The sequence below is a fragment of the Carassius auratus genome, chromosome 42, assembly GCF_003368295.1.
Source record: "Carassius auratus strain Wakin chromosome 42, ASM336829v1, whole genome shotgun sequence".
Classification (NCBI taxonomy): Eukaryota; Metazoa; Chordata; class Actinopteri; order Cypriniformes; family Cyprinidae; genus Carassius; species Carassius auratus.
In genome coordinates this window covers 11,167,953-11,192,524 of record NC_039284.1, presented here as the reverse complement: position 1 = coordinate 11,192,524, position 24,572 = coordinate 11,167,953, and the positions used below count along the sequence as shown (strand labels likewise).

The following is a 24,572-nucleotide window of genomic DNA, read 5'->3' as shown; positions in this document are numbered from 1 at the left end:
ACAGAAAGATGCTTTTTACTGCCAAATTATGCATGTAATGTACAAGCCGTGGCTAACGGCAGCCACGATAACCAGCCAAACCTTGACACTTGAAACAATAAAATGAATTTCCTATAATATGGCTATAGTTCTTTCAAAAGGTCTATAATAAATAATAAAAACAGACTGTTATTTATAGTAGTGTGATGATGTTTTGCAAGTGAATCCCTTCATGAGAGGCAAATTAATAGGATTCATTCATAAAACTAGTGTAATTTTTTATGTGCCTTTTTTTTTTTTTGTTGCATTTAAACTCATTTAAACCCAACAGGAAATTATTTTATTATACATTTTAATGAAATACACAAATATTCTGTGTTTAATGCAAACACCTAATTTGCCACAATCATCTTAACTGATATAAATATACATTTTGCTATGTAATTTTAGGGTATAACATTCATATTCAAGTTTTGTGTAGGGTGTACCAAACAGCCTTATGATAGAGTGATGCCTTACAGCTAGTGTTCACTTCAATGGAATTCTCCCTAAGAATTCACATGATATCACTTCCTCTTATGTCATTTAAAAGACACTTCCCTTTCGCAGATGAATGTAGTCTGATTGGGGGGGGGGGCATCAAGTTTTAGAATCATTTAGATTTTTAAAGATGAATTTTAGATCCTACTTTCAATTCAAATATTTTGTTCAACGATATTAAAACATTGCATAATACTTCAACAGAACTTCTAAAATAGCAGATTTTTGTGTTTAATACACCATCAGACACTAACTGCTTGATGACTTTTATGGACTGACACTGTAATCAGGGGGTTTCAGATTCAGATGCATTAAAGAAACGGTCACATCTGGAAGGGAAGAACAGCTTGAAATCACACATTTGCATCATACACCTCTGACTATCATCTAGTGTATTATTATGGTCTCATTTTTACCTTTGCTGCATTCCTCTATCATTGATATGCAAAAAACAGAGCTGAGCTCATCTCCCTCCAGAGAGGCTTCACGACCCAGAATTCCAGTTTGTAAAAGCGCAAACATCCTTCCCACACGTGTCAGTCTAGAGCTAAAGCTTTGCTTCTCTCTTAAATCTGACAGGTAAAACACCCCCTCTTGTTTTTTGTTCATGCACAAACAAGAAGGATCCTGTTGTTAAATCTCTCATACTAACTAATATGAGGGTTTCTTAAAAAACTGTCTGTGGGCAGTGCTCTTCTGAATCACATTTAGATTTTCAGGGTAGCAACTTCAACAGTTACTATAGTTGTAAAACCCTCTTAATTCACTAGAAACTGCTCAATAGTCTGATTTGATGAGCAATTTTGTAAAATAGTTGAAAACCATGCGCCTGTTACCACACATAATTGTATTTTTATATTAATGAGCTTGTTAGAAAATTCTCTGATTATTACCTTTTTATTGATCATTGACATCTTTTATCTTAATTGTGTTGCTTGCTCTTTTAAATTATGGAAAATGTGTGGATATTTCATGGATTTTTGCTTTAATTTACTCATTTAGATGATCATATTATATATAGTGATGAGTTGGAAGTGTTTTATGGGAATCTGAAGTGTTTAAAAAAAAAAACAAAAAAAACATCTGAAGTTTCCCTTTACATATATGTGAACAAACGCCATAAATGATATAAAAGTATTTATTAGCAGTATACATTTTTAATATAAAAACACCAATCTTTGGTTTGACAAGTGCTGTGCTCACTGAAACAGTCATTGTGTGATACATATGCATTCATGCTGCTTAAAATAATTTGCCTCAAAACCAGAGCTTATGCCTAAACTATTGTATATGTTGTGATATAAAAAACAACAACAGTAAACTAAAAAATTCATAAAATACAACACAGCGAGCATATCTGTATGGCCATATATGATGTGAGAGCAATGCAGGTGCATAACCAATTAAGGTCTGTAAATATGCATTGCTTTAAGAAACTTATAAATGAAGAAATAAGCACCGGAACAGGGGTATGAGTCACAGTTTGCTGAGCCCTGAGATGTGAAAAGATTTGCATTGTTGGAAAGATAAAGTTTCATCTGTAAATCATGAAACTTTCAAGGTCTGTATAGCGCTTGGGAACAAATAGAGGCTTACTAAGGTGAAGGATGTATCTGTTGTGTGTGTGCAGATATTCTTTTTTTTTTTCATTTATTTATTTTCAATAATGCAGGCTCCTCATGTCAGGCTTTTTTAGGAGAAAAATATTCAGATTCAAAATTCCAGTCCTGGTCCTTTCCAGCACGTTTTAAAGCAAATGCCAGCCAGCTTTATAAGCCACTGTTATACCTGCCTACTGGAAGTTTTTCAGGCTTCTGACTGGCTTTACGGTTGAGATTATATCACCACCTGTTGGCTTGGCATGCTCTTGACAGTTTTTCATAGCATGCTTTTGAGTTTTCATGTGGACAGAATTATTATTTTTTTAAATAGAAGAAGGAAAAACACTGTGTATAAAAATACCTGTGTACGTGTGGACATGGACAAAATAGTTCTAAAATAACACTTAAGCAGAGTTAAAGTTAATGAGATAATTAAGTGATTAAGTGCTGATCGAACATTAATGATGAACACCTGCTGTTAACAAGCAGAATCACTGAAGAAAAGAGAAACACAAGAACTGACTTGAGCCACAGCTGCAGATGAAATCAACTGAAATAAAAGACATTAAATTTCTTAAGATCTCAGCAGAGGTGGTTTACATGGTGTCGGAATTAGCGTAAATACGATTTACTAATCATAAATTAGACTTGAATGCCTCTCAAGTCGTATTTACTACTGGGAAATTTGAAAATAATTTTATACCGGAGTTTCAGAGTTGGGCGGGTCATAATCTTTAAACATGGTGGAGGGGACAACCATTGCTGCTGTCAGTGCTGTTCTCATCAACAACTACACTACACCCTTTGTCTTGTCGCTCAAGTAGTGTATTTATCGTCTAGATATGAAAGATCATTTGAAGCATATTGTATAGCAGTGAAATAAGCATGTATTTGACCGAAATTCCAGAATTGTCAGCAAACTGCATGTGTAGCACAGTGAATGATTGTGATAGTTAACCAATGGGATGCTACATTTTATTCTTTCCACCTTTAAAGCACTTGAATACAACAAGCTCTTAATCATGACTTCATAAGTGGGAAACTGAGCATTAAACAACTCAACAAACAGCATCAGTAGCTTCACACATTACTAACCAGACTGATTTTATATCTGTCAGACATCTAGAGAAGCTCTTATTGAGAATTATCAGATATATAAATGTTGTTGTTTTATTGGTTAAAAAACGATGACACCCTCATGGGGATCAGTGTTTGATTTAGTTGGGCTCATGACCCTTGACTTTCTGTATTAGATTTTTCTCTGCAACAATGCATATGATGTTTTAAAACAGTGAGGTCAATGCTTTACATTGAGTACATAGTAGCTGCTTCTATTTGATGAGATACTCCTCGAGAAACTGACCTGATTACATCCAAAGTAGCTTACCATATATTTGTTTTTCATTTATGTTTAGCGCAACTAACCCTTTGAAACAACACTATGAGAACATGTTGCAATAAACAGTTATCATGAATGATTTTAAAGCCACGTTGTGCATAAAGTTTTTTGAACTACTGTATTTTATAGACACACACAGACATCAAGGATCAGCATATGTGTCTCAAAATTGGTGACAATCAACAAAACGCTTCACAGTCCATTGCATGGAGGGTATCACCATAGTACAAAACTCCCATCATGCTCTGCAGTATAAATAATTATTGTCACCACTCTTGGGGATTGAATGATAAGTATTCATGTCTAAAAGCCTGAACTGAAGCTCTTTATCTTTGATGCATTACAGTGCAACATGTTTAACAACACGTTTTTTCTATGTTTAGTAGTCAATGAATCTCAGTCAATCACCCAAAGAGAAAGAGAAACCACTTTGTGGTGATTATTCAGATGCCTTATAAGCAGAAAGTGTAGGCTAATTGAAACTTTTGATTCAATAACATGCAAGTGCTTTCAGCGAAACACTATTATAACTGCTTAGAAGCGAATAATTTAGAAATTCTAAAAAGGTTAAGTGTCCAACTACAGCAAACACTGATCTCCATGATGGTGGTATATTTTTTGACCAATAAAACAAACATTTGAACCTCTGTTAATTCTCAAAAAGATCTTCTGCAGATGTCTGTCAGAAATATGGTAAAACTGGTTAGAAACGAGAGAAGATGGTGATATTGTTTGTGGAATTAATATTTAGAAGTGTGTAATGTCTTTTATTTTAGATGATTTCATCTAAGGTTGTGGCTGAAGTCAGTAGTAGTTCTTACGGATGGGCTATACCACATATTTTGTTTTCGATACGATATCAATACATTTAATGGCCAGTATCATCGATATTGATAACAATACGATGCTTCTAAACTGAATGTTTAGATTAGAAATGTATTTGATTATTATGAGTACAATGGGTAATGATATCTATTTAACTTTATATTTGAAATGCATTTTAACATTCAATATGCCTTAATTGCAACTTATTAGGTTATATTTTTGTTTACATATGGTTAAAATGTGATTACTGTAGTGTTAACCAAGGATATCTACAAATACTATAGTTAAACTATGTTCACTTTATGTTCAATGTTTCATAAGGGACTGCCAGTAATAAGCTGTTGCATGTTGCAACTGCTGTTGCAACCTTTTAATTCGAAGAGTGTATGATTTATATTAACAATAGACAATTGAACATGAGCAATATGAACTTTAACTTTCAAATTTAAATAAATGCAGCTCTATTTAAATGCACTGTCAGAAGTGAGTGAACGCTCTCTGTAATTGATTGATTCTGACTTGCAACATTTGCGTGTGTTCAGATGAGCAGGAAAATCCCTTCCAAAATAGTTTTGCTAACATGGGTTTTTTGTCCAATTTAAAGGATATTGTAGGCATTGTGTTTTGTTTAATAAAAACACCTTAGTATCGATATTTTTTATTTGAGTATCGATACTTCAGGATTGATTCGCCCATCCCTAATAGTTCATGTTTCTCTTTTCTTCAGTGATTCTGCTTGTTTACAGCAAGTGTTCATCATTAATGCTCAATCAGCACTTAATTAATCACTAAATTAACTCATCAACTTGAACTCTGCTTCAGAGTTACTTTGACACTATTTAGAGTCAGACCAAATGCACTCTGAGCAGTGCTGATGTGGGGATTTTACTATAACTGTATAACTATAACTGGCACACACACATACAAAAGTTCATATCATACTCTCTTCAGGTGCTGCTGTTGATGGTGTCTGGTCCACAGACTCTTGTTCAGGCCAGCGACCGAGGCGGTAGACAAAATAATATTCCTTACGTGGCTCACTGTGGTGCAAAGTGGACTTGATCGTGAGAGGATACTCCTCAGGAGCCAAAGGCATGTAATGGCCATCCACAAGCATGATAAGGCAATAAGACTCAGGATCCAACACCTCAAACTTCTCCGCACACTGATTGCACAGGTCCTGAGCGGTAGTGTTGGGACGCAATCCCAAGGTCTTGGTGTTGGATCCAGCCTCCAGGAAGGACACGTTAATGAAGTCCTGATAGGAATGTGGAGCAACATAAAATAAAAATAAATGTAGAGTTGACTGACCAATGGTTTTCCAATACACTATAGCAATCATAATACCTGTAGAGAGGAGCGTGAAGCTCTGGCTTTGTTTAAGGTGCGGCGGCGCTCCCAGCGGTGGATGGAGTCTTGGACCTCTAAACTCAGCTGTCTGGTCACAGCTTGTTTATCAAAATTTTTTATATGCTCCAGAGCTCCATAAGTGGTGGTAAGATAATACGAACCTAGAAGAATATGGATTTGTAATGGTTATACAGGAGTAGCATTGCCATTCTAGATAATGTTCATTGTTGCTTTGTGACTAAAAGAAATGATGAGCGTTGTAAAATATGTATTGATAAAATATGTATTGATTTTGTGTATGTGTTTTAAATATGCATTTTATGAGTCAATTTTATTGTTTAACTTTCATCCTACACTCAGCCTTTTAATCTTAAAATATGAAAATCTATAATAAAATTAGTGCATTGTAGAAAATATGTGAAAATCTAAACAAAATGAAAAATAAATAAATAAAACGATAAGACGATTAGAAAATGAAGGTAAACATCAAACTTGGACAAAATATTAATTATTTCTAATAAAGCTGTGAATTAAATTATTGAAGAAGTGCACAATATTATTCCAAAATATTATTTATGTATTTATACTAAAACAATGGCACAGAAACTATTTTCTCTTAATTAATTATAAAGGAACAGCAAGAAATACATTGAATTAAACTGAAATTATTTTAAAATGTGCTCCAATAATCATTGTTTTATTTAAAACTTTTGAAAAAATGAGGGCTGGACAAGTTAACATGTTATTATCGCATTAACGCATCAATTGATTAATGCTGACAATTATTTTATTGTGCGTTAACACAGTTTTCCGATAGCACATGAAGACAGCAGAGAAGCGCTCTTGCTCAACACAGTGGAGTGAATTGTTTTGTTAACTTGGTGGTTTATTATTTTGAGTCGTATGAGACGCGGTTAGGTGCTCACACTCACGGATCTATATATAACTGAACCGCACTCTAGCCCACCTCTTCCAATCAAGCCAGGGACTGCTAAATGATGTGAACACACTAGTCAAACGAACCAGGCTTTGTGGGTAAAACGCACTCCGGCACGGTTAAGATTGCTAGTGTGAGTACACCCTAATTATTCTCCTGCATCCCGCACATTCACACAAGTCTCTACCCGCACATCAAGTGTTGTCCCACCCCGACCTCTGCTGCGATGGGTCATGTGATCATGCAGGTCTTTAATAGGAAGGTGCCTGTTATAATGTTATGATCGAGGCTCTGGACTCTTAGCATAACTTGTTTTTCTATGAAAAACTATTAAATATTTTCTATAAAAACTTTAATGTCCTGGCAGTGACAGATAGCTTGTTTTATATTTTAGTTAATTAGATTAATGTTTATACGTTGAGATTTAGGCTACAATAAATATTTTAACTGCTAATTCGTAAAAGGAACACTGCTGTAAAAAGCACCTTATTTGTTTAAAGTGTTTGCAAACCAAATGTTTTTACACTTTTTCATATAGCAGTATGGCTACTTTAAAAAAAAAAAGTTTACAATACACTACTTTTGAATGCATTATTAGTTTTGTGCATAACAATGTGATTAATTGCGACTAATCATAGACAATAATGCAATTAATCATGATTTAAGAAAAAAATAATCGTTGCCCAGCACTAGAAAAAATACATTTTACTTTAAATACTATTTCGAATGATCCTAGGGAAACAAACGAGTGAGGCATTTTATTCCAAAAATCTTAAAAAAATGTTCAACAATAAAATATCCACCACATAATACTTTTAAATGCAATGCATCATTTGAGATGTAGTGGAAATGTTCTTGATGATCAAAAAGCTATCTATCCATTATGTACATGATCACAGTGACTATGGGTTACTGTACTGTTCTCTATGGCTTGGATGTGTGTGTGTGTGTGTGTCCTCACCCTCTCCGAGCTGCAGTGCCGGATCCATTAGCTCCATCATGTACTCCACATCCAGCAGCAGTGCGCTGATGTTACAGCGTGCCAAAACATACATCAGCACAGGCAAGAAGTCATCAGCCCCGTAAGCCTTTCCTGTTCCATAAAAAACAGGAAATAATCAAAATACATTCATTAATAAAATACCAAAACATTAAATCATTAATATCGCATTGAGTCTTATGATTGGAATTCAATCATACAGTATGTGGCATCCATTGCTTTGATAATAAAATCTGCATTGTATTTAATGCTGCTATGAGGAAAGATCAATGTGTTGACCACTAACAGGACACATTTTCTCATTCCCATACAGTCATTGTGACACCACAGATTCCTGTTTAGTCATTTGCACTCCCTGCATTTTATTTGTATGTAGAACAAGAAATATATGCTGGACAGAAATGCACTCTGGACTGCGTCTGGATTCCCGCCAATACAATACAATTCAGAATATGCTGAGAGAGCTGTGCTGTATACTATAATAGTCACAAGACTGGCATAATGCTTTATGAGCAACGGGGCCAAATCATTTAAAGCTTCAGGCTTTTAATGCTTAAATCTGGACATTCGACAATAAATATGTTAGATAAAATCAAAAACATATGTTATCGGTAAAAACCTTTTTTTTATTTTTTTTATCTGTATAGCCATGAGCTGGCGATGTCCATTATTTCTTAAATATAATAAAAATAAACTAACATCTGGCTCATTTAAGTATTGAAAACAAGGCTAGCAGCTGTGAACATGAAAGTCTTCTTGTCTGTAGGAAAATTTAGCCTCCTGTTTTCTGTACCTATCGCTGTGTGTCCATGTTTTTGCACTAGCTTTATCACCAGTGCAGTGATATAGACTCTAAATAAAATAGTTTTTAATTTGTTGGCCAAACTGGAAGCCTAATTCACCCTTGGTTCCCTCTGGATTTTTGGAAATGGGTTTTAAAAGTAGTGGTTGTTGATTTCCGAGTAAAAGAAGGTCTATGACATTAAAAGACACAGTCGTACCTTAAACTTTTTCTAAGCACAGAGATTCAAGTCATTGTCCATAGTTAGCTAATTTTCACCAACTGACGTTTTTCAATTGCACAACTGTTTCAAAATTCATGTTTGTGTGCAACATGTTGTAAGACAACACAGGAAAGTCTCAACAACATTAACCACAGACCTTATTTTGCTCAGAAATGATTGAAATTGAAATTAACATTATTAATAAAGTCCCATAAATCTGAACAGCTCTATTATAAGCTGCACAGTTGCAATACCTCTTAACATGGATTAATAATAATTAAATTTTTTCAATGATAATACAGAACACAACCACATAACCATAAGACTGCAGTATATTGAAATTTCAATGATTCACTGAGAGTTAATTTGTTTCGATGTTCATTTCAAAACAGTGCTATGCATTGAAATTCTAAAACAAAATTGCATTGCATTGCACTGCATTTTAATCTGGGTAACTTAGTGGTGACGTAGTGTTCTCTGTGCAAGTTAATTGTCCCATTAAATGTACATTTCATTTCTTCAGTATTAAATTCCCACAGTAAACCAAGTCCTTTTAAAATGGGTCCAAAAAGGCACATGCAATGTAATAAAGTAAGGTTAATTTGAGATAATAAAATCACCAAAATTAGAGAAATGAAAACAGAACCAAAAATTCTATTTTTTCTAACTTACTAGGGTTACGCAGTCGAGGCAGAACTGTAAACCCATTGGAAATATCTATAGTTTAGTTAATTTGTCTATTTCAGTAAAAAAAAGATTTAATGAAACAACACAAAATGTATCACAATGATATTTTTTCTGTATAAAATGTGAGGTTGTTTTTAAGGAAGTTTGTAAAACTGAAGTTTGTTAAATCATCCGTACACTAAGCAACAGAGATTGTTTTAGACTTCGGAAAAGGGGTTACTCATGCCCATGAGACTAGAAAGTGTTGCCAAACCATTGCTTAAGATTGTGGTTTGGAAGTTGTAATAGAGGAAATAGATCACATTTGTGACTGTTCTTTGGTGTGAATAATTCTTTGAATAACACTTGAAGAATTGCTCAGAATCTGCAAGCATAGGTTGTCTGGGCTAATTTCAGTGCTCATGAATACCTAGAAAGAAAGCAATGAAACAAGAATGATGTGCATGAAAAGATAAAAAAAGAAATACAGTCATGTCGATTTGCTCTGATAGCTAGGAAAAACAATGGTAAACAAAAATACAACTGAATAATTGTGCGATGTTAGAAAACTGTTAAAAAAAAAATAATAATAAAAAAATCCACAAATTCATCATTCACTTGATATAGAAGCAGTCAATTTAGGCAGATGCCAATATTGGACAGGTTGCGTGCAATGCCCTCATTCTATAAACCATAACCAAAAACTACACAAGATAAAATACGTCCAACAGTACATTATTTATGGCTTCATTGCAACAAGGTCAACCACATTGTGTTTTGTGCTGTGAGTTACTTGGAATTGAAAACCATTAAAATTAATTTTTTATTCATATTGAAAATTCACTTAAAATAAATATGAAATTCAATGTAGAAATATGAAAATTCAATTAAAAAAATTCATAAAATGTATTTACTAAATTGTAAATTTTCTATGTAACATATTCATAATTTTTTATAATAGGCCCAAATGTTTCATAATGATATTAATAAATTCAGATGTTGAATATTATTTTTGGTTTTAGGGTAGGGTTTTATCCTGAAGGCAGGTGAAAACCACTCTAATAACATACTTTTAAATTTCATCTTAAGCCCGGATAACTATGCCTGAATGAAAAAATGACAAAGAATATACTGTATAGATGAGAAAAATTTTCTCAGTAATGTTTAAATGTAAGATTGCTCTATCAGATCCAATGAATTGTGAATTGCATATATAATTTTAGAGATTGTTATGATAAAAACTGTCTATATGACAAAAAACGATTTGTATGAAATTATTCAAATTCTTTATCTCAACTGTAACTTCAGAATGAGTCATAAAGTCAGCCATTCACAGGAAATGCATAATTTTAACTAAAATAGACACGCTGGTCAGTGTCATTTAAACCTTCAAACTTGTGAATGTGAATCACCTTCAAACACCACAAAAAAGTGATCACTTGAAATGTAGATAAAGTTTAGCTCGAATTTTGGTTCAGAATTTGTAACTCGTATCACGTCATCAGAGGGAAGCATTCGTTTTCAGAACTAAAATTAAAATTAAAATACAAAAGACCTTCCTGCACAGATCAGGGGTTCATGGTCTTTGTTGTTCTTCATATACATGCAGAACAATACAACAAAAGCTTTAAGAGTTAATGTTATGATAAATACTACGCATGTGAGCAGTCCTGTAAACAGCTCTCTGCACAAACATTGTCTTTTGCAGCTGTAGCACTTCCTTATTTGGAGGCGCTAATGGCAGCTTTGATGAAATCTGGACTAATTTTGGGGTGAGGAGGAAAAGGCGGAGTCTGGGCTGTGTAGAGAAATGTGTTACATGTTTTCTGTCCCTCTGCATTCAGAGGTTGTGCTCTTTCCTCCATATTCTCTAGAATTGACAAATTTGGTCTGAGCTGCACTTTCCAAAAGCATCGTAAATTATTTATCACATACCTACATATATATAACTTTCCAAAAGTTGCTAAATTTACATACCCCCCCACCTCCCCCTCGCCCCCTGCCCACAAAGGTTTTTTTTATCATAAGTCCAGACCAATAACTCCCTACTTGATTTACACACACACACACACAAATATATATATATATATATATATATATATATATATATATATATATATATATATATATATATATATGCGCCCACACACACACACACACACACACACACACATATATATATGAATGGCAGGCATCACATACGTTTGAGATCAACTACACATTCATCAGGGTCTCTAATTCACAATATTCCAAAATAAGCCCACCTGGACAGCCCACAGACATGGAATCATAGATGATTTTGCAGGTCTTGAGGAGCAAGTCGATCTTCTTCTGAGGCAAATATTCTTGGTGCATGTTACCAAGCTTTGTTTGAATTTTGTCCATAACGGCCATTTCAGGAACACTGGTGTTGACCCCCAGGTCTGTGGTGGTCGTCCCCTGGACCACTTGCTGGTTTTCTTTTAGTTTCTTCAAATTTCCTGTACGGGAGTGGATATCCTTCAGTCCGTTATACACTGCATCTCGTAAGGGTTTCAGGACACTTTTGGAAAGTGCTGCTTCAGTAATGATCTCTGAACAGGAGAAAATACACCATATATATATTAACGTATACTTAATATATACTTAATGCATTATTTATCTGTCTCTTAACTCTTAATCTTAGTAATTCATGAGGATATATAATATTATATGCCTGTATCACTGAAGACATTAATAAATTTTTTATGCATTTCAATGCTACAAAGAAAGAAAAGCAGCAAATATATCTTCAGAATGTACCCACAAACACTATGGAAGTTATAAATGCTAGAAGATCCCTGCCAGCAGTGCATTGAGAAAAAAAAAAAAAAAAAAAAAAACAGAAAGGTTATCTTGATCTAGTGTGGTCTTGTTGCTTCAAGGAGGTTTTTTTTTAGGGACTAAGCAGCAAAACATAGAGAAGCTGAGTCTTTACAGATGGTCTATTAAAGCATGATATTGAAGATGGTGCCAACAATCTTCTGTTTGGATGGTGCTTTGCTTGGACGATTCTAGCAATGCACATTAATTTCATCAACAATAAAAATAAAAAAAGACACTAGATGAGTTCTGTTCTCACATTTTATGCAAATTTTAGGATAGAATCCTCAATGGGATACATCAAGATTGACTTCCAGAATGAACATAAAAATGTTAATGCTTACTTAAGTTTTTATTTGGCAAAACAGGCTATGTTGCCTTTGAATAATTGGTTATGATTATGTCATAGAACCATCTGACACATTGTCGATCCCAAACATAAGCCAGTTTAAGGCAATAGTTAGTAAACAAGAATTTCATCAAAGCATTTTGGCTATGCAGTTTACACAGCAAATAATTTAGTATATTTAATAAAAGAGGCACAGTGGCTTTCCTAGTGTCTTTTGCACTTTGGACTTCCATTGCCATTTGAATGTTATGCCAGTTTCAGATGGAAACACTGCTTTATTCACACATTATTTTGGGGAAAATCTAAATTTTTGGTTAACTTAAATTAGGTTAAAACTTTTTTTTACAGTTAATATAATGCAGAGATGAATTACCCAGTTTCTCATCGGAATAACCAGCTGCTTCCTGTAGATTTTGCAGCTCTGCACTCTGGATCAGATAGCTTTTCAGTTGGGTTATCATCTGCCTGATCTCTTGGAGCATCTCTGTGCTGGAGGTGTGTTTCCGCATGGTGTCCAAAGTGAAAGCTCGATAATCCTTAACAAGGTTCCCAAAGTATGTGTTTCCATCCCGGGAAAGTTCAACAATGCGCTTCTGCAACTTACGGTCAGCGTTCATGAAGCCTGTGAGGACATTGGAGAGGTTTGCCATAGACACCATTGAAAGTCGTTGCTTGGCACGGTCTAACATAATTGTTGGGGTCCTCTTGATGACAATACCTGTCGCCACATTGGTATCTATCTCCTCCTCTGTGCTGCTGGTTGAGTAGGAGTCATGGTCTGGTGGTGCTCCACCATCAGGAGAGTACAGTGAAACATCCGAGACTTTGGGATGACCAGCATTGATGCAGAGCGAGTGGCGGATGGGACTGGGGCTGCTTGAGTTTAAAGGAAGAACGGACTCCTGTGGGATTGGTCTAAGTGAGTTTACAAAGCTTTGGGAGACATGTCCGGTCAGATTCTGAGAGAATCTTTTCTTCCTGGGAGGCGCAACTGGAACATTAGTCTTCTTCGGTTGAGGTACTACCTCTCGAGTCACCACTGAAGCTCCATTTGCTACCTTAGATTCTTCCACTAGCACTTCCTGAACTTGCGGAGTCTCTGAGTCCATAGGCTTGTCCCTTTCTTCCATACTGTCATCTAGGCAAATGATGGATGCTACAGGGACTTGCAGAATATTGCCCTCTGCTTCTGTGGAGGTGCTGCGGTGGACTTGCTGCTGCGTTGGTTCCTCTGAAGCTTGTTTTTCAGATAGACTCCTTCGGATTGGTATTGGAGGAACTTGATGTGAAGCCGTATTAGAAAGCCGTTTTCCTTCTTTGCCCTGAGCTGGCTGTAAGACAGTGGGTTTTTCACACTCAGTGCTTAGGGCAGGAGTTCGCTGTCTCTCTTGTTCTCTGTCTGCATGCTCACAGTCACTTCCTTCCCCTTTCTGGCCTGAAGGGGGTGGAGAACTGAGAACTGCCTTGAACTCCCCTTTTGAAGGTGTGGCTAATGCATAGTGTTGAGAACACTCAGGTGCACTGGGTGGACGAGGACGTAGTGGGGGTGGCCTTTTATATTTGGGCGGAGCCTGGACTGGTGTGTTGAGACTATGGGTTCTCAAAACAGGGGTAGAAGAGGTGGGTGCTAAGCTGTTGCTGCATTCTTCAATGAAAATTGGGTTGACATGCCAAAGCCGGTCACTGCCAATGGAAAGCTGAATTTCACAGGAGCTGCTTTGTCCCTGCTTATCCAATGCACCACAGCTACCAGCAACGTTTTCCACTTCCTCATGACAATTCAGAGCTGAGTTCCAGAACTCTGTTAGCATGAGAAATGTGTTCATGTTAGCATTATTTCACTTCAACAAGACAATTTACACACTGCTAATTTAAGCTATGAACTTTGTCAGAATTACTTCATTATTCAAACTGACTGGGAATATATAGTCTTTGGAAAATATCACTTAGCTTTAGGTACAGCATTAGCCGTTGTACCATTACCCTTGTTTACTAAACTTAGATTGTCATAAATTTTGTGTTGTTCAGGAAGAAAACTAAAAGGGACGTTTTTTTGTTAATTAAAAAAATAATAAGAGTCATATTAGTAAAGGTTGTTTTATTTAACTTCAGGTAGGTTTTAGTGGGAGGTGACATGCTGAGATCATATGATCAGCTAACTAAATTTTTTGTCCTTGGCATAAATGAATCATGGTTGATTGGTAACGGAGCAATTATACCACATGAGCAGGCCCACACTAGAATGTGCGCACAAGTTCAGCACATTTCGTCAGAATTGGACACATCCTACACATGCTCTGTCCTATGCGCATTCATTTTGAAGCATTCACTGGGGTGGTATGGGACACTTATAAATGCACATAATGAAACGTCCAGTCAACTGCAGCACTTTACATGGTATTGTACCCGCTATCTGTTCTGGCCACCCCTCTCACCTAGGGCAAAATGTAAGTCAGGGCCTTCACTGAATAAGACATCTGTTCCACACATTTGACCATATTTACAATATATTTATCTTGTTCAGAAAGTTTAAGTCTACAGACATTTGAGTTTAAAGGTGGAACTTTAAAGAGTGGAACTTTAACCAGAATAAAATTAGATCTATTGATATGTCTTATAACCAATTGATATGTCTCACCTGAGCCTAGTGAAGAGATTACCTCCATGTCCTCGTATTTTGCTACCTTTTGAATGACCTGAGGTAACTTCAGAGGAAAAGGGAGGATGTCCCTGAATGAAAAAGAAAAAATGAAAAGTGTGAATGTATTGTTAAAAGTTAAATGAGGCAAAATATGTAAGCATTGGAGGTTTGGGATTTATTTATTTTTATCTTACCGGCTAACACAGTAGAAAGCAATAAGTTTAAAAATATTCTCAAACACCAGCACAGACCCTTCAAGGTACAGCACTGTGGCGAAGGAAAGAAACAGAAGTGTTAATGCTATGCACACATCCATTCCCCAATGTTACCTCTTAGCCATAATTCTTCAGTTTATTGGTGGCACTAGTTCACAATCTTTGAATTATTTCCTGGTGACGCAGGAATATTAAAATAGAAACAACTCCCTGGTGTATTTCTGTAAGAGTGGGAAGGAGGATAATGATGAAAGGCAATGTGTAAATAAACATGTCAAACTGACCACCCTTCACTTAAAGCGATTTTATTTCAGACAAAAAAGATGTTTTTTCTTTAGCTTTTTAACAGCTGGCCCAAAAAGACAAGACTGCTTTGTAAAGATTGTGAAAATGACCACACGTATGCACTCGCACACAAACACAGACACCAGGAAATGAAGCTATAATAGGCCAGTGCAGGACGTCCTGTAACTACAACTGCAATGCAGGTCTGTAGATACAGGAAACCTGTGGCCCACAGACTCTACAACCGCCACCACCAAGCACCTGCAACACTCTTTCAGGTCTGATTATATCTCTATACTCACTCTAAAAGCATCTATGCAGATTTGATCAGGTACATGTATGCAAATTTGTTTGTGCGTGGCCCTATCTGTGTGGTTGTGTTTAGGTCTGTATGCTAATGTGTTTGTGTGTGGGTTTGTCTCTTGCATAAAGGTGTTCTATGCATACACTTTACTAAATCAAGTTGAAAGAACACTCATTTCTCAATGCAAAATAACTCACAGGACTTTTCTTCCTTTATAGGCAGTTCTTTGACATGCGGCTCCCCCAGCTGGTCAGGAAGGCATACTGCAAGTACCATCGTTTTTTGACTTGCATCCCTCCTGACTAAAAAGATCTGCAAAATCAAAGAACGGATACAGTCAGTTTAACAGTATTAAATGGAATCGAATCAGGGTAAGTAACTGATAATATGGAAATTAACTTGTAAGGGTAAGTTCACACACAAAACTAAATGAAGTGCTAAGGAAGTCCCTTTAGTGAAAAGTCTGTTCGCTCGGCGACAACGCTTCCGGGCAGCTTTTTTAAGCATCCAATACGAAGTTCTGTTTTTAGAACTTAACAAAACTTAAATAGTCACTGATCATCCTAGCTAAGTGGCTTCTTTGACTTGTTGCCTAGATAGCCCTTGCTCCCTCCACACTTCCTCTGACTGGTCCACTGTTTTAAGGTTGCTGTGTGCTGCGTGATAACTTAAAGCAGCATCTTTAAAAAATGTGGTTTATAAATATTCTCTTACAAGATGTTGAAAAAGCATTGTGGCAAGGCACAATGTTCAAAAAGGTATTTGATTGCCTATTATATAAATTAAAAGCTACACAAAACAGAACAACTATTCTCTCTCACCCCAGGAAACTCCTTGCTCAGTATATGCATGGCTCTGTCCTGCTTCATTCCCAGTTGAAGCCACACTGGACATGTCTTAATCAGTTTCTCCAGGATGCTGATAGCAGGAGGAATAGGTTTATGGAGCTTGCTCACTGGAGATGTGGGGACTGGTGGTTTTGGGACTATTGGTGGTGGTGGTCTGGGTTGAGGTGGAGATGAGGGTCTAACGGCAGGAGGTGGAGGTGGTCTAGGCATGGCTGAGGAGGAGCTCTTAGAAAGAGCCGAGGGGAGTTGTGCTGGGAGGGGTGGCTTTGGGACCTGAGGAGGCATGAGTTTCTGGGGGGGAGGTGGGGATGGTTTGGAGTCAAGTTGAGGTGAGGAATGTTGTACACATGAGATTGGGGGTGAAGTTGGAAGCGGATGGGAGGCAGGGTCAGGAGATGGGTTGTCAGAGATATCAACCAATGGGAAGGTTGGAGTAGAAGTCAAGGTAGAAGGAGGACTAAGAGGAAGAGGAGAGGTTTGTGGATTGAGAGTTGCCTGAATTGGTGAAGATATGGTTGGGGAAGAGGGTTTGGAAAGGCCCGAAGGTGCCGTGGAAGGGCCGGGGGAGAGCATAGTGCATAATGAGGACAAGCTGAACTTCGAGAAGAATCCAATGAATGGTTTTTAGATCATCCTGCAGACATAAGAAAGATCATACAAAGATCTCAGTGTAACAAAATCTTTGTATGAACATATTGCAATCCCCCTTGAAAACATGGTCAATGCAGAATGTCACATGATCGTAAGAAATGTGCAAGTATGGGTAAGTGGTGCAATAGGGAATGTGTCAGCATGTTCATGTGCGGATTAATTTTTTATTTTATTTTTTTTGTCTACCAGGATGTTTCCTTCCTCCAGTTTCTGCAAATATTTCTCCTTTTACTGTATTGCTGTGCCGTGATATATTAAAGCATATTCTTCATGAATATTTATATTGCCAACAGCGAGCCAAGCTTATCAATATTTATTGTTTGCTTATTGTATAAATTGCTGGAAACCCTGCTGCCAGTATATTACCGTTAATTTACAAAAAAGCCGTAATTCAGAATACAATAATAAAACTGTAAAATTACGGTACACTGCTGGAAACCCTGCTGCCAGTATATTACTATCGATTAAAAAAAGCCGTAATTCAGAATACAATAATAAAAATGTAAAAATTACAGTACACTTCTGGATACCCTGCTGCCTATATTACCGTTAATTTACAAGGGAATTTTTTTGAGTGTATGAACTTGAAACCTCATGAATTAAGTCAGTATTAACTTTAATATATTTGTCAAGGACTAGTTGATTTCTTTGGCCTTTTCATTAATGTCAAATCACTGCAAAACACAATGAAATGATAATATCTATTAAGTAAAACAAACAGTAGACCAGATGGTGTGAGACAGATATAGAGATAGTCATCATGCGTTTTGAAAGTGTGTTGTGAAATCCATAAACATTTACCTGCTGATATAATGTTGAGGTCTATATTTTTTTAAACGTGTTTACATATTTGATTCATTTTTTTTTTATTACAATGTATATATACGTTTGAAATAATATCTAAGATAATAACCTAAGCAGAAAACATATTTTACATTTCAAATATGTAAAACCATCGCGTATTTTAAGTGTATTTGAAAAGACACATTACGTTGCTGCAGTTGAACTAATATTGATTTATCCTTTCAAATATATATAAAGTAAAGACTTTTATATCATGAACCACTCATCCAGCCTAGTGAACCTGTTCCAAAAAGTGAAAATAATTTCACGACTTAACAAATACCTTTTATGCTTAATGAGAGCAAATATTCACAAGCACTAAGAGAACGACGTTGTGTGTATATACTGTGTGGATGTTTGTGCATCTGCCTACTTACTCTCGGGATGCTCCGTGTTCTGAGCCCCAACAGCTGTTTTCATCATTCACTCCTCACTCTCAACATTCTTCCCTTAGCGTCACAAATAATCCCTCTCAAGATGCCCCAGTATACAGCAAAAATTGTCCTCCATGGTCTTGCTTCACTCTTTCGTTTTGTGCTTCACTCTTTCGTTTTGTGTTTCTCTCTTTGGTGTGCTTTCCGAATAATGTATGCTTTTTGCAGATGACGGTGCACAAAATCTTTAAAACTCCACAAAAACCGAAAAGGAGAAACAGAAAAGTTTATGTCTCTTTTTCTCCTTTTTTCTTTCTATACTTCCTGTCAGCTATGTACTCAGGAAGGGGTTGTCCAGGGTGGTCAGCCAACCCTTTACCACCCCCATCACTCTGTCACAGACACACGGTTGAGCTAAAGAAACCTCACACACTAATAGACTGCATGCTCTTTGTCCTCATCTCTCTCACTTTCATAGTGAATGCAGCATATATACTGTCCACAGATGTGTTAACCCCAGTAACAGAGTTGTGAATAATGTACTCCCCGCCCCCCCCGGAGTCTGAAAGTGTGTGAACTTAAACAACTCCAGATGCTCAGGAACATCAAAGGAAGTTCCATAAGGTGTGTCTAGTCTAACATATGTTAGTTTCACCGTTAGGAGCGAATGGCATCCCATCCATCCTCGATGCTCCTAATCATTGCATCCATAATATCTGCAAACAATGTTGATGAAGTACATTCAAATTACACAGCCTGTTTGAGATATGCACTTTTATTGTTTCTGTTTTCATTCACAGACAGTTGACTCTAATTTCAAGAGCTCTCGAAACCTTAAAGAGCACGAAGAACTTGTGGTGTAAGATAAAACTATGAAAATATAAGCTCAGGTCTGCAAATCATGTACCATGATTTTTTCTCTTTTTGGGTAGAAGTCTGTGATGTTTTGCTTGACAAATCAATTTGTTTATTGGTCTAGGCTTGTTTGTATGTACTTTAAAGGGGTACTGTGAGCCTGAGAGCATGCCAGCAGATGCTTCCTGTTAGCGAAGTGTGACTTCCACAAGTGAGTGAACTTAAAGAAGAAAAGTCACAATCGCCGCCTTGACCCAAGAGCCCTAAGTGTTAGGTTTAGATGGGATCTTCTGTACCTTTCACTTACATCATTGTGGTAACTGAGAGTTTTCAACTTGATAGCGGTGTCGTTCAGTAGATATGTGGCGTTAAAACCCTTAATGGATTCTTGCAAACAAGAAAAAGGTGGATTCTTGGGGTGGGAGGAAGTTGAAATGGCGGCAGTGTTCTGGATTTAGCTCAAATGATGACTACCGTGGAATCCTGGAAGGGGTGGGGGAGGGGTGGGGGTCTGACTCACGCCACACATTCGGGAGACTCAGTCATTCTTTCCACTCAGCTCTTACAGCTGCAGAAACACTGTTTCACTTTTAGTCATTTCTAAATAACATTAGTTTGCCCATACAGTATGAATACAGGCTAACAGTATTGTATCCTGTGTACTGTTTTCTAAAATATTATGTTTGTTAACTTGAGTGACATTCGGATATATCAGTCACAGGGTTTGTGTTTTGTGCATTTCAGACAGACTATCGGTCTGTGCATTGTTGGTGGAGATTTTTCAGTGACTCTTTCTGTAAGATACAGCAATAGATGTCATTAAGTTGATTTGCAAAAAAAAAAAAAAATGCTGATTCAGTCAGTATAAGTACCTCTCGAGATTTTTGTATTGGCCCTGTCCCAAATGGTACATTCAAAGTCTCGTGGACAAAACCAGATGTCCCATTTGTTATTTTAGGATTGTGCTTGCGAGCACATGTCTTTAAGACCACTGTGCACCCACTATGTAAAGGAAATCTAAGAACTGTACATTTCTGTCATATTGACATTACATTAGCATAGTCACCTCTGATAACAAAGTACTCCTGCCATGCATCTCATGTAAAGCTGTTTTGAAATAATGTGTATTGTGAAAAAGCATGTAATTTATTTAAACTTTGGTGGAAGACTGCAATACTTTTGAGAAAGTGTAATGGTCATTTTAAACTCTTTTAAGGGGGTTGAAATAATACAACTGAAACTAGAAGTAACAATCAGTCAATTTCATTATGACTACTTTTCTTAAATGAGACTTCCCCGATGACATATGCAGCGTTCAAATGCGACGCAGCTAATATATTGAAATAGTGAAATGCATTATACGAAAGTAAAGTCAAAGACTGAATGTTCTTCAGGATTTCTGCTTTTTATTTCCAATGAAATTACATGACTTTTGTTTGAGGTTACAATTATTTCTGTAAAAGTTTTTTTTATTTTTATTTGTTTTACATATTTTAGTGCTTGAGACATAATTTATATTCATTATAGAAAATTTCCAAAACATTTCCAGGTCTATAGACTTTATATTCCCTCATACATCCAGGTTTTGGATCTTCATTAAAAATGACAGTTGATGAGTGCATGACTTAAATAATAAAGTCAGCATCATGATTTTTTCATATCAGTTTTCATTTAAATCTTGTTATGACTTTTAAATCATCATTCACAGAAGAGGATTAGTGCTGAGCAATAATAAAAAAGTACCATATACAAAACCATCTTAAGATTAAAGTCACTTGTAATGCAAGATTAAACTTGTTAGATTTCAAGAAAAATATTGAAATAAAAAGTCTGTAGTGGTGTAGGTCAAGTTCAAATCCGCCTTTTGCCGAACTCGCTATTTTGGCCTCATTTATAACTGTTTTTGACTTAAAAAAATAGATAAAGTAAATGGCAATATCTTGTTTAAAATGTTCCTTCATATTAACATCTTGTTCATTGGACTGTTGCGTAAAATATCACAGTTTGTCATATTTATAATCTATATAATATCATATTTTGATGTTGGTCTGAATATCACTATACATGCAATTATACAGTCTAGAATTACTTCCAAAGGTCGTCCAGTCATTGTTATCTCTGAAAATGAAGAAAAAAAGGTCTAACATGTTGGACTGCTTGATATAGGACTACTTTTGAGACAGAAGCAAACTCTGCTGCTATTTTTAAAATAATGTGGTAGGGCAAAGAAAACCACTACAGAACATATCTAACTAGAAAAAAACCTCTCATGTGATGAGAAAAACACAGGCAATGAGAACAGGTTTTATAAATCATGGATGAATTTGTATGTAATAGCTAGTATAAACTTTAGGGCAAATAGGCATAAACACATTTTAGGAAGACTGTTGCACAATACCAAACAGCGGTAATAAATGGAAAGAAAGTACACAAGCAAGCCTGCAAGCAAAGCCGGCATGTAAGTGGACTCTTGGCAAGATTTAAAAAAATTGGCTCTACTACTGTAAAAATGTAAATATTCATAGGCCTACTAGTAAACGAATGGGGAAATCAACCTGCAGTGGCAAAGAAACAGCTATCCTTTACTGCCAGTGTCTCCCTTTGAGAATACAAATGATGACAGATGGTAGGTAGAAGGACGTGGGTGATTAATCCAATTAGTTTTGTTTTGCTTTTGTATTGCATGATCAGTTCTGAGACAATTCTCAGAGAATATGCTACATTCTTAGGCCTCCATTTTAGGAAGCGCTTTTTGTGGTTAGATTTCAAAACAGTCTAACAGCATCCTCTGCTGGTCACAAATTAAAAGAGATTTTCATTCATTTATAATTTAAATTCTGATCTGACCCGTCATATAGACACATTTTTGACTAAAAGATTCACGCTAAGATGTATAGAAAATATGTGAATTAATATTTTATGCTGAATTTAACTTTTGGTGGTCCCTTCTGTATTTCTCTTATTGGTGATTCCTGGCTTGTTTTTCTGTAGCAGCAATTTCAATTGTAATTGTTGCAATCTGTCAAATGAAGAAAGTGAATGAATAAATGAATAAAAAAATATATAATTAATATTTAAATTGAGGAGTCACATTTGTCACAGTTAAGAAGTATATCTATCTATCTATCTATCTATCTATCTATCTATCTATCTATCTATCTAAATCAATATTTAAATCTATATTTGTTGACTTAGTAAACGCAAACTTAATTCAAGTGTGGAAAATAGAAGTGGTCACTAAGTTGTGTCAGCTACTGTAGATCTAAATGTCTAGATTCACAGATACACTCTGAATTCCATCTTGTCATTTAATAGGAGTAACTGTACCTTATCATTGATATTAACCGTTTTCTCGATATGGTCGTCAATCTTGTCGCCAAAGTCCAGTGCCATGTTCTTTAAAATCTCAATGTGGATCTCAGATTCTCTTCCTTCACATCTTCTCGATGATCATTCATTATTCTTTCAGAAACAAAACAAGCATCACTTGAATATCCAGCTACGACCTTTAAGGCCACATCTATTGGATAAGGATAGAGTTATACATGTAAATTATCAGCTTATGCCATGTAGCAATGTATAACAAATCTCCAGCTAACTTTATCATATCAACAGACAGTCGCATTTGATCACTTGGAGAACTGGATTCTGTCACTCTCAGTGCTATTTTTTCCCTCACCTTTTGATGTAGGGCCCGGTGGGGGTCTGCCCATCGCGAACAACAGTCGGTTGGCTGGATATAAAGTTCCACTTGCTTTCTTTTGGTTTCCTGACCTGCTTTTTTCTTCAGTAACTCTCAGTAGACTTCAGTCTGAAAGAGAATCCATTAAAATCTGAAGAAATACATCAAATACAAGCACTGAGGTGAAAACCTTAAACTATTTTATTTTCCCCGATGAAAAGATCAGACCAGTATGGCCAAGTTGGTTAGTGGCGGTTTAAGGCTGATCTAATGGTGCAGCATATAGCATATTCACCAACAAAACATAGCTGATGAAGCCATTCTATGGTATGTCCTGTGAAACCGGTTCACCAAGGGATTCTTGACCATTAGACCAGCATTTCATATTAGGAATTAATATCCAAAACACAACATTTGCTTTTCTTTTCGGAATCATACACAGCAAGTCCTCTACTTTTGAATAACACACCTGAAGAAAGATGTAGACATTGGTTCTCAGCCTTTTTTTTTTCTACTTTATTAGTTTATAAATGTACTTTTCCAGTTCTATAATACCACACTTTCAAAATTAGGCTTCTTTATATAGTATCCTATATTCCAATATTGTGTTGTAATCCCACAGGAAGCAGTGCTTCAAATATATAACTTATTGTCATACATAAGATATATGCTCTAGTCTAGACAACCTGTTGGAAGGGCACAAACACAGGCCGCATTTGGACAGTTCATACAAGTTTTTTCAAGCCTGTTTCATGTCCTGCTTGATCTGGTCCATTTCCTTTTCCACATTCTTTAGTTTTTCTAATATAAGGAAAAAAGAATAAACAGGCAAAATAGTTTTTTGTGCAATTGTGCAGAATTGGAACATGAAATTTCACCAAGCAATGGCAAATGTGACTAGTTCAAGAGAGATTTCATGGCTAGTTACTCTCTTGTGTGCTCTAAACACCATCTATAAAGATCTACAGAAATTATTTAGTGTGTGAACAGGCCTACAGATTGTGGGATATTAAAAGTAGACCTCAAGAATCAGATGTACTGAGATAAAGGACTCACCCCCCTGCTCATCTAGTCATTGTTTTGACCCCAACATTCAAACTCTGCAAAAATATGCGTTTTTCAATTTCAAGTTCAACTCAAAGCAATGAGCAAATGACAACAGCATTTTTGCATGATAAATATCAATGTTTAAACGCAGTCATGAAACATTGGTTGAGGGGTTAAAATAAGACCTCTTACCTCTTCTGTCATTTGTACCATTCGTTTAGTGCTTTCAAGTGACAGACAAACAAATACACAGAAAGTTAGTCAAACTTGAACAACTTGAAAACAGCAAATAATAAAAAACAAAAACTCCTCTCATCATCTTCTTATACATAGCCT

At 36.1% G+C, this 24,572-nt stretch overlaps 1 protein-coding gene across 3 annotated transcripts; it reads right to left on the bottom strand.

Annotated features, from left to right (window-relative positions):
* Nucleotides 1-1,644: 1,644 nt before the first annotated feature.
* LOC113060644 (ras and Rab interactor 3-like) lies at nt 1,645-19,116 on the bottom strand. 3 transcript variants are annotated; one of them, XM_026229731.1, is made up of 10 exons: nt 18,656-19,116; nt 16,758-17,418; nt 16,134-16,248; nt 15,327-15,399; nt 15,130-15,221; nt 12,865-14,292; nt 11,566-11,874; nt 7,593-7,724; nt 5,692-5,855; nt 5,276-5,602 (listed from the first exon to the last, which is right to left on the bottom strand). In XM_026229731.1, exons 2-10 carry the CDS (start codon nt 17,355-17,357, stop codon nt 5,276-5,278), a joined length of 3,240 nt encoding a protein of 1,079 aa, XP_026085516.1. In that variant the 5' UTR covers nt 17,358-17,418; nt 18,656-19,116. The 3 variants fall into 3 exon arrangements, with proteins under 3 accessions (XP_026085518.1, XP_026085517.1, XP_026085516.1); XM_026229733.1 differs by lacking the exon at nt 16,758-17,418 and having other exon boundaries at nt 1,645-5,602; nt 18,656-19,114; XM_026229732.1 differs by lacking the exon at nt 18,656-19,116 and having other exon boundaries at nt 1,645-5,602; nt 16,758-17,357.
* Nucleotides 19,117-24,572: the final 5,456 nt, after the last annotated feature.

Excerpts from the sequence above, each read along its gene's own strand:
- LOC113060644 (XM_026229731.1), bottom strand. The coding sequence starts at position 17,357 with ATGCTCTCCCCCGGCCCTTCCACGGCACCTTCGGGCCTTTCCAAACCC. Across the intron at positions 16,249-16,757 it reads TGAGCAAGGAGTTTCCTGGG|ATCTTTTTAGTCAGGAGGGA; the intron begins GTGAGAGAGAAT and ends TTGATTTTGCAG. Across the intron at positions 11,875-12,864 it reads TTATTCCGATGAGAAACTGG|AGATCATTACTGAAGCAGCA; the intron begins GTAATTCATCTC and ends TCTCCTGTTCAG.